The sequence below is a fragment of the Hippichthys cyanospilos genome, chromosome 13 (assembly GCF_059441005.1).
Source record: "Hippichthys cyanospilos isolate Australia breed blue-spotted pipefish chromosome 13, RoL_Hcya_1.0, whole genome shotgun sequence".
In the NCBI taxonomy this organism is placed as follows: domain Eukaryota; kingdom Metazoa; phylum Chordata; class Actinopteri; order Syngnathiformes; family Syngnathidae; genus Hippichthys; species Hippichthys cyanospilos.
This window is the reverse complement of record NC_142381.1, coordinates 16,339,538-16,350,490: the sequence shown is the minus strand read 5'-3', so window position 1 is coordinate 16,350,490 and position 10,953 is coordinate 16,339,538. Positions and strand designations below refer to the sequence as shown.

The 10,953-nt window shown below is 38.1% G+C and overlaps 1 protein-coding gene across 1 annotated transcript; it reads right to left on the bottom strand.

Moving 5' to 3' along the window:
* Positions 1 to 1,487: 1,487 nt before the first annotated feature.
* Positions 1,488 to 10,840, bottom strand: kif3a (kinesin family member 3A). Its single transcript, XM_088431175.1, has 17 exons — positions 10,686 to 10,840; positions 10,035 to 10,308; positions 9,703 to 9,847; positions 9,496 to 9,580; positions 8,394 to 8,499; positions 8,003 to 8,142; positions 6,527 to 6,724; positions 6,248 to 6,422; positions 6,074 to 6,172; positions 5,160 to 5,316; positions 4,913 to 5,093; positions 4,510 to 4,620; positions 4,107 to 4,232; positions 3,635 to 3,688; positions 3,486 to 3,554; positions 3,275 to 3,405; positions 1,488 to 2,102 (listed from the first exon to the last, which is right to left on the bottom strand). The coding sequence occupies exons 1-17, from the start codon at positions 10,689 to 10,691 to the stop codon at positions 2,054 to 2,056; spliced, it is 2,106 nt and encodes a 701-aa protein (XP_088287301.1). The 5' UTR covers positions 10,692 to 10,840; the 3' UTR covers positions 1,488 to 2,053.
* Between the last annotated feature and the right edge of the window lie 113 nt (positions 10,841 to 10,953).

The following is a 10,953-nucleotide window of genomic DNA, read 5'->3' as shown; positions in this document are numbered from 1 at the left end:
AGGCATCATGTGAAGGTGTAATAAAATTATTGACGGTGGACTTTTCTTTACAGAAACGTTTCTTTTGCGAAGCTGAGAAAGCCCTGAAAAGTAATTTCTCCAAGTCGCCCAGTCTAATGCAGCTGAGAGCATCCACCAACACATGTCCGGTAGGGTTAAGACACTTTTAAATGATTGGCTTGGTCAAAACATACTTGACCTAATTAACAGGAGCCTTTTTCTTTCCAGAAAAATTCCTTCTGCAAAGCTGACAAAGCCTTGAAATTTACTACTGGTCAAGAATTAGAGATACTCGCCCGTAACCTGCATCAGTACAACAAGAAGGTAATTAATTTTGTTTAATAATAATAATATATATATATATATATATATATATATATATATATATATATATATATATATATATATATATATATATATATATATATATATATATATATGTGTGTGTGTGTGTGTATATGTGAATTTCTTCCAGTTTAGTAATTTACTGAACCTGTTGTCTTCCAGAACGGAGTTGAGACATGTCACCTGAGAAACGCAAAATATTCCCTATGCAAGCTGTTAGCAGATATTGTAAAATGCGTACAGCAACAGTTTTATTGATAAAAGTGATGAGTTTATTTGAATAACTTATTTTATTCTTTACAAAATATATTTATTTTTGCACAGTTGAATTGTTCATATTTATTTGTCAGCAAAATGCTAATTATTTTCCAATATCGATGGATGGGGAATAAAACAATCATGTACAAAATGTGACTGAAGTGTACCTTTTACGTTTTTGTTAATTTATTAGTTTGCTGTAAAGGAATGAGAAGCGTGACTTGTACTCTGATCCAAATGATTTTGGACAGGACATGGGGGGACCTCAGGACAGGTTGCCACTCAATTATAAGATATAAAAAGTTATGACCCATTATGGGTCAATAAGGGACTGACTGCTACAGTATTTGGGTTGTTTTGACCCAACACCCAGCCCCCCCTCCCCCTCCTCAAAAGCATACAACTTAATTGGACCACAATTTAAATGTTGCTTCACATTCCAATTAATTTGCTCTTGATTTGAAAGAGCTTTTCTGCAACAACATTAACAAGCATTAGCTTTGTTGATACCTGCATAAAGTCTGTTAAAATGTCATATACCACCTGAAGTTCCTTCATGTAAATGCAGGGGTACGCGTACCTCTCCCATTTCAGAGCCACTGTGAATAAACTTGTTTTGTAAAGAAAATCATCTAAGCGCAACTACATAAAAAAACCTCAAAATGTGTAACTGTCTGATAAAACAAAGTTTGATTTTGATGTTCAACATCCTAAATGGTTTGTTCGACCCATGATGTGGTACACTTTGGATGATGTCAATTTTGACCTGCCGTATTTCATTCCAAACTTGCTTTCTCATCTCATTTGATTTAATTTGGAATGGACCACATCTTACTAAAGAACCTCAAATATAATAGAGAAAAACAATGACGAGCGACACAAAATTGAGGTAAACGTGTGTAAAATAATTTAATAAATAAAATATTCAGGGTGAATGTAAACAATAGACATATATGATATAAAACAAAAGCCGGTAGCCACCACTACAAAATGAACATGACCTTCACAAAGCCTCATACAAGTGCATTATACTAAGGCATACAGTAAATATGATGCATCTCAATAATACAGCTGTAGCATTTTTCAAAACAAAAGACAAACAAGTGGCACTAATGAGAGCCGGCTGACATGCACGCTCTCCAAGTTTCTGACCCACGTGAAATAGTAGAAAGCGCACTTTCACCTAAATACTTATCGCTAATCTTTCCTCTGAGTAAAAGTATTTGCCTCAATCGTTCAAAATTCAATTTGTCTTATAGATCTTTCATAAGTGTATGATATCAATTAGCAGAACCTACAGATCCAGCTCACATATTTTCACATCTTTTACTGGATATTGACTATAATACTCCAAACAGCTTATACTGCGTCACATTGAAACCTGTGTCAGCTAAACAGTGTACTCCATTCACCTTTTAAAAAAGGGGCATCAGTGAAGCTCTTCATGTCTTCACTGCAGAGGGGACTCGACGGCCGCCTCTGCTTTCGCAGACCTTTTCCTGTGAAAAACGATACCAGATAAGTGCTAACGCTCTATCAGGAAGGCAGCTTCTCAGAACGGCAGATTATATCCTGACATCGGCATGAATGTACAACAGATAGGTCACTGTATCAAATAGGGCTAAATTATAACTTGATTCGAATTGGCATCCAATGTAATAAGATCGCTATTTTCGAATCACCGATAACGACTAACCTCTTTCTATCTGATATACATGGGGTGCAATGATGGGGAAAAACAAAACATAAACAAACAAACACAGCTTTATTCCACTGGCCAGCTTTTTATTTATTTATGTATTTTTTAAAATATGCTGTATAATTGCTGGCGTCGGGCAGAATCCTTGCTTCTCAGAAATTGTTACCTTTTATCAGACCCCAAACATTGTATATTTGTTTTAAAATTAGCATTGCATCAAGAACGCGAACAGACCATTTCAAACAAAATAAGATTGTGGAAGAATTGCACCTGTAGACTGACCAAGAGTGGTGAAATCTTTTTTTTTTTTTTTCCTGAATGAAAGAATGCCTTTATGTGATTTTGGCCCGATGTCAGCGATGTGTATATTTTACAAATTTAACATAGTATATTTATAGAAAATAGATGGATGGATATAACCAACAGAATACTGCAAAGTTAAATAGCAGTTCAAACTCGAAATCCATATATCATTGTCTCCTGTTGTTTAATTGATAGATTATTTTAGTGAACATTGCACACACTGCAAAATAACAATACTGTATAAACAATAAAACATGCATAAATACAATTATATATACTGTATATCGTATATCAAATTTACACGTCACAAACTTTAATACAAGATCGTAATCAATTTAGATCTTTTTTTTAAAAAAATATTTTTAATAATACATTTTAAAACTCTTTTGGAGTACAGCCATTGATTCAACATCTTTTCAGTTCTATTTCATAGTTGTTCCATAAACTGACTCCTTGAACACACATTTGCTTGACCGGTGGGAAAAACCAGCAGATAAGTAGATATTATGTTCTTACATGTCATATAGTCAATAGTCAATAGTGTGGTTGCACAAGTGCTTATCACTAGAATGAACTATCACCACATTAATGCTAACTGACATCATGTACATTTATAGTGCTTTTGATTAACCCCATATAACGTTGTAGTGTGATCTGCAATTTAATTACCTGCGGCCAGTCTTTGGTCGGCCACTCTTACTACTTTTGGAGGTTTTGGGCCTCTCTAGTCTCATCAGTGACTGTTGCATACTCTCCTCTGTGTATGCATAATACACATAGGACAGGTCCACCTCGAAAGGCTGTAGGATGAGATGGTCAGAAGTGACAGATTTGAAAATTTGTCAACTAGCCTTGGACAAACAGAGCAGAAAACACTTACATCTTTTTCTTTTTTGCCCGGAGCAGGCGTCTGTTTTCTCATGTTGTTGCCAGTGAAGGCGACACATTTCTGACAAAACAAAGATTCAAAGTTATAGACAATACTGAACTTGGCACCATGATTCGCTTACACTATGTATTGGAAATTACCAGTTGCCATTCTCCAATGTCTTCATTCCAGTGCACATAGTTCTCAATCATCTCCTATCCGGAAAAAAATGGGATGTCAAATGTACACATATACATTTTCCACAATGAGATTGGATCAATGTGAGCATTTCAAAAATAATTCTAGTGTTACAGGCCACTTCACAAGGAAAGAATACATTGATGTTGTTTATATATTTGCCACGATAAAGAGCAGTGATGGCATCAATGTACACTCTTAATTTGTCTAGTTTTAAACTTTGGCTTTAATTTTATTTATAGCATTAGATAAATATCTTGCAAACTTCATTAACAACAAAGGATCAATTCTTTGGCCGTGTTTGCTGTGAGCATGTTGTCATAGTCACACATCATCATCGTCTCCCAAAGACTAACTTGATATGCATTATTAAGTATATAAATAAATGTGAGGCAACAAATTTTAAACAAGTATAAACGACATATGAATGCCGACCTGGTATTCTTGAGGGATAAAGTTGTCTATGACGAGCATTTGAAGACGCAGCTCCCGGCTCAGCTGGCGGATGTTTTCCAGGAGGCCCTCAATCTCACGATGATGCTCTTGTTGCAAATCTGCCAACTGAAGTACAAAAAGAAAGTGCCACATAAGACAACGACAAGCTTTATTCGCCTCATTGTAAATTATTGCCTTCTTACATTCTAATTTTCACAAAACATTGAGGAGCAATTTGGTAAAGATTGGTGATATTCACTGCACTGAAACTGCATTTTTCTGCCACCTACTGGGCAAACGTGTTCAACCTTGATGAAGGTCTGCACGAGTATAGCAGATGCTTGTATATTTCCAAATCTAATTAAGTTTATGTTGAACATACTGCCCCGCCAGAGTCACTTACCTCTGATTTGGCAGCCATCAGCATGGTCCACACTTTTTTCAGTTTCTTGGTCTTCCCTTGGGCCTCCTCCTGGAGGCTTGTGTACTTCTCCTCAATGTCTAAGCGCTCTTGCTGTTTTAACATTCACAGAAAAGCAAGGGTACTGTGTACAGTAGGTAGAAAGGAATTGACAAATGTGTTTAAAGACCTTAAAAAATGATAAAAGTCATAAATTCCATATACAATCTGGGCTAAGGTAAATTTCTTTATCACAGATTTCACTTTTTGTTGGAATGGTCTACAACTACCTGTGATAAAGTATTGCTTTATAACTAAATGTTAAAAATAACAATCCACCAGTTACCACCAGAAAAAAACCCCAAAGAGAACCGCCACAATAAAAGTATCTATGCTGAATTATTACCTCCTTCTCCTCCAGCTCCTTGCGAAGACGCTCTGCCCTTTGCCTACGTTCTTCCAACTCACTGTTGGATTCCTCTAGGAGCTTCTCCTGCTCCTCAGCCTTCGCTAAGAGGTCGACGCCCCCCACGATGACCTTCTTCTCCAATGCAGACAATTTCTCACGCAGAAGATGATGCTCCTGCCTAAAGGTGAAAATGTGTTTTTAAGTGAAAAGTAAGGAATTGTCTTTAGTCTTCTCGTGGACTCACTGTGCTTTGAGAAGATCCTTCTCCCTCTTCTCCAGTTCGGCTTTTGCCTTGTTCCTCTCTTCCTCCTCCATGTCCAGCTTGGCCTCCAAAGCCTTTCGCTCCTCTTCAATCTTGGCCTGCATCTCCACCATCTTTTCTGGGGAAACCTTTTTCTTCCCTGAAACAAGGTTTGTTAATGGAAAAGTGCAATGTCCAATATTTTAGCGGCACATAAAGAACAACCACAGGTGGGATTCATTCTTGAGCAGAAACATTACTAGGGCTATACCATACTTAAGAATAACCCTGCAACTATATCCTTTTCAACAAAAACAGTCGCAAGACAAGACAGAAAGACCATGAAGATTAATACACCGACCTCTTTCTCCTTGAAGGAAGAGGTGTTGTTAAGACATAATGTCAGAAAGAGAAAGGACACACAACAGTTAGACACAAATACCACCACAGCGGAGACAATCAGAACGCATGACACACGTCAATAAATGGAACAAAATGAAGGTGAAGGCCTGAAAGCCGAGCTGAGTCATGAGCGGAATGAGGGCAATTAAAAATAAAGCCTATAATTCAATAATAATTATACTGTAATTTGTCAAATATACAGTAAATGTTCCAGGTACCATAGTTTAAGAGTCTCTTCAACTACAGTAAAAGTAAGATATAGTGATCTGCCTTAAAGATATCATGACATCACAGGAAGTAAATACTGAACACATCTCAATTTGTAGGTAGGAAAATAATTAAGTAATAATAATAATAATAATAATAATACGTAGGAAAATAATATACTTCTGAGAAAACCAGAGAAGATGGAAAACATATGATAATGTTATCTTAACACGGAATCATGACAGCATGTCACAACGTTAAATGTCCTGCCTTCATATGACGACAAAATGAGTTCAATTTTCTGTTACCTCTTCGCCTTCTGCGTCCTTGTCCAGCGTCCCCTCCTTCTTCGTCCCCTTCATCCACCTCTTCTGAACCGCTGCCGTCTGAGCCTGAGATCTCCTCACCTGGGACGGTCAAGGCGTTAAAGAACAATACAAGGTCACATGCCAAAGACAACAAACAAGCAACTGGTTTACTACCTTCTTCAAGTTTCTTTTTCAGATCCTCTATTTCCTTCTGGAATTTTCGGAGGAGAGCTTCCTTGGGATCCTCGTTGATTCTGGCTTTGTTCTTGATGTTTTTGGCTCTGTTAGCATAGCGCAAGGTACTGATGGTCTCGTCGTAGTTGTAGTCTGCAGGACCTATGTTTGCGCACTGTTTGTTGACAAACAAATAATGTCAGCATGCTGAACTTTTACCATTTCTAAAATAGTGACTTTTTTGGTGTGTGTACAAACATTACAAACTTGGAACCTTACCATCAAGGTCTTTGAGTTGCCTCCGAGAGAATCTTGCAGCAGGCGGGTAAGTTTGGAGTTCCTGTAGGGCACATGGGTGCTCTTGCCATCCACCAGGGCGGAGATGACATTACCAAGTGTGGAGAGCGACAGATTGATTTTTGTTGCTTCCTTGAGGCGCTGACCCGTGGCCCCTGTTTTACCTTGTCTTTCTGAACCCTTGTGAGAGACGTGGAGGGATTACATTAATAGTTAGGCACAGGCTTGGTCTACATTATCGCTTTTTCATTTTATTTTATTTGGATTATCATAAAGGCTAAACCTTTCTTTACATAAGATGTTCAAAATAACTTCTCTTTTCTCTTAACGACAAAAGTAGTAAACGTATTTGAGATTTACTGTATGTGAGATATTTGACAACCATCCCCCACTTTGGTTTAAAAAACAAAAGTCAGGGGGGGGGGGGGGGGGGGGGGGGGGGTATATTGCGGAGAGATGTGCCAGATAGGCGAGTTATCTATACTTGTCACTGGCACTCCTTGGAAGTTGAACTACTACTGCAGTACAAATATATACTTTAATCTTAAATGATTAAACCTTATACAGTAAATGTAGCGATAATCCTTCTCTTTTCCATGTCTTCCATTGTCTAGTCACGTGCCTAATACGTTTAGCACTTCTTCGGACGTCCGACGAGAGCGAGGAACAAGAAGCTTACTGAACATGATTAAAACGCAGAGTTTACTCCTTAAATTCTGATTTATTACAAAAGGCTAGAGGATCCCAAAGGATGCTTTTGTCTCTACTGGGTCTCTCCTGTAACCGCCAGTGTGCGCTCAGCACACACGCACATGTTACAAACGTGCTAGTAAGCACATTGATTGAAAGCTTGGTCTCTGGGAGTCGATCACGTGACTCGTTTGCGTGCCGAGAACAAGCGCGCACACCCATCTGTGTGCCTACATAGACAGCAACGGAGAAATGCACAGCTTTGTAAATCTGACTTTTACCTAGATTTCTTCTGTAATAAATTGAAATTTCAAGTGTATTGTTATGATATAAGAGGCTTCACTTTCATTGGATGTCCGGGCAGCTGCTCACGAAAGTTCAAAAGATGGAAAGTGGTAACTACTGTTCAGTGAGTGAACAAGGTTTAATCATTTAAGATTGAAGTAAATGTGTGTACACTACTAGAGTAATATTTGTCAATAATGTAAATAATATGCATTAAATTCTATGTGTGTGTGCGTGTCCAGTTAAACCGTTTAACCGCGAAATACGAGGGATCACTGTACTCATTTTTGCAAACTAAAACAGCACATTTTATTGGACATAGTTTTTTACAACATAATTAATAGGGAAGTGTTTAGGGAATAAAAAGTGTTGGATCGGACAACAAAGCGGGAAAAATATGTATATAAGGAGTTCTAATTTTTGAAATTTTTCTGGTGCAGTAATGTCTAAATTTTAAAGTGAAGCAGCTAATGTTTTACGCACTGCGAGATCAACCAGATGAAGTTTTCCCATGCGCACGTGCTGGTTTCCATCCACACCCTTTTCGCTGCATTCGATGGTGATGGTGAAAATGGCGTGCGATCTGGAGCTGTGCTCATTCATGTTTGTGGCACCAACAGAGCCTTTTAAAAGTTAAATGCAAAAAAAAAAAAGAAATGTATTTTGGTGAAAATATTGACGAAGCCACAACAAAACATCCATTGTATGTGAATTAAAAGGCTACAAAGTACAAGCTTGCTAATAAAGCCTCTTTCCAGTCAGTTAGCATTCCTTATTATTCGCATTGTGGTTTTTCCACGTCACCCCATTGAACATTTTGTGCAGACAGATTACAGATAATATTGTAATGTGTGATTGTTGAGTCTATTCTTACGGTTCTTGTTGCCCAAAGTCATGATCCGGTCCATGTCATCAGCATTGTTCGCAACATACCCAGAAAGATCTTTGATGTACACACCAACATCTGGTCTTTCTTTAACCTATTAGGTAGAAAAAAGACATTTATAATGTGCAGCAATTCTTTCTGCCAGTTATAGATCTGACAATGACAATGTGTTTAAATATCAATCACTGAATCAAAAGTATCGTAATTACCCAACAGTTGGGTAATTGGGTAGTTACTTTTGACTCACTTCCCCCCCCAAAAAAGATATATATATATATATATATATATATATATATATATATATATATATATATATATATATATATATATATATATATATATATATATATATATATATATATGTCACCCATGTTAGCTGAGTTTTGATGCACAGATGCACATTTTTACATCAGCTGTATTCTTACTTACAATAATTACCGAAACGGGATGAGCGAGAGGAATGAAATCTGTTGACTATTGGCAACCAGTGCCTGTGGCAGCTAACAGCAGCTCATGTTAGCTGAGGTTGTTATGGAACTATTTTCAATAAAAGAAGCAAGCAGGCTGAACCAACGTCCAAGTCCTTACATGTTCATACACAGGAATATGACTAAAAACGGAGAGGACCAAGTAAAGGTTATGATGTCGCCAGCTGATTCAATTAAAAGTGGCAAAGTATGGAGCCGTGTCATATACACACAATCATAAACTTGGTGAAACATGGATGCTGTGCAACTTCGAGTATTTATGGCAAAATGAACTTAGGTTGCACCGCGAGGAAAAGAAAAAAGCTACTGCTTTGAGCATATTCAGCATTACACTGGCACAGTGTTCACTGGCCACTCACGATGTGGAAAATCTGAAACACACTTAACTGGCAACAAATATATAACTTACGTATAAGAACACATGAAAATATGAACAATTTCCAAAGATGCAATTTATTGTATTTTGCTATAGTTTTTACATTGTGGCTGAACTGTTGGTGCGTCCTATACACGGTAACAGAAAATACCAGAATCTGACCCTTAAATTAAGGATGCATCCTGTATTTGCGGAATTGCGTTATTTTCAGTTATGGATATGATACCTCCAATCTTTGTGTCTGGTCCTTGGCCAGCAAGTCACGCACTTCTTCATTATAAATCTCCAGATATGATACATGAACCAGAAACCTGTAAAAAATGTACAATGGCAAAAATGTTTCAGCTGGAAATGCAAAAGTGCAACATACAAAAGAAAGAGGCAATATTAATTATGATGAAATAAAATCCTTGAGTTAATAGTGTTTATGTACCTAGTGTCCCCCTCTGCTTTGGCAATGTGACCAAATATATGAGCAAAGGAGTTGGGGATTATCCCACGGAGCTCTGGTACTGCTCGCACACCTTCCATGGTGAAGGTTTTCCCGGTTCCAGTTTGCCCGTAGGCAAAGATGGTACCTATAATGGAAAGAAATAAACATTTAAAAAAAAAAAAAAAAAACATCCAAATGGGTTGCAAGATGTGCGCCTTGGCTCAATGTTGGGAAACTGTTTTATGATTCGTGACACCCCCCCCTAAATAAATAAATAAATAAATAAATAAATAAATCAAATAAAACAACAAAAACGTGATCACATGTTTTACCGTTGTATCCTGCCAGCACAGAGTCAACGATGGGCCTGGCAGTGAGGTTGTAGACATCCAGCTGTTTGCTTTCTGGTCCAAAGACCGTGTCAAAGGTGAAGGTTTTGGGGGGCTCCTGCTGGGTCTCCAGCTTGTTGACGGTGATGGTACCGCGGATCTCGTCCACGGCGACGGCCTGCTTGTGGCACATCGCCGTCTCTTTCTGGTTGAGCGGACGGCATCGCACCACCACCTTGACGTTATCGCTCACCTCCAGCTTGTCAAGCTTATTGCTCTGCAAGATATCACGTTCGGTCATGAAATATGATCGGAAATCATTTGGAATGCACAAGTAGAAACGGAAAAATCAGAGGATGTTGGCTAATCAACACTCGTTTGGGATCATCGGCGTTTGGTTGCTAAGGATGACGAGACGCTAACATTGGATAACATCAACAGTTAAAGAAAAATTGACGAGTACTTCCTGTAGTTGTATGCATTGGACAAAAACAGACAACATGCAACAAAGCACAAAATGTACATTTTCGTATCACTCCGGTAAACGGCGAGTGAGCTAACAAGCTAACCGGTTAGCATCACATTCATTGGATTGGGAGGAAGGGAGGAACCCTTGGCCAACAAAGCAAAATATAAACGGCTAGAGCGACTTACCGGCATAGTAACGCAGCAGATGTGTAGTTACAGTATATGCGTAATAACTGGTATTCATAAAGTGGCGTTCGTTTGACATTAGACTGGTTATTCAAAGTATTTAAACGCCATTGTAAAATCCATAACATCAATCTCACGTTCGGCAGCTTGGCTGAGACTCTCTGCGCATGCGTCACCTGCTGCGAGGTAACGAAATCGAAATTCCTCGCAGTTGTCATAATGCGACATATTATGACCTTTATAAAAACAAATATGAATTAACTCAAAA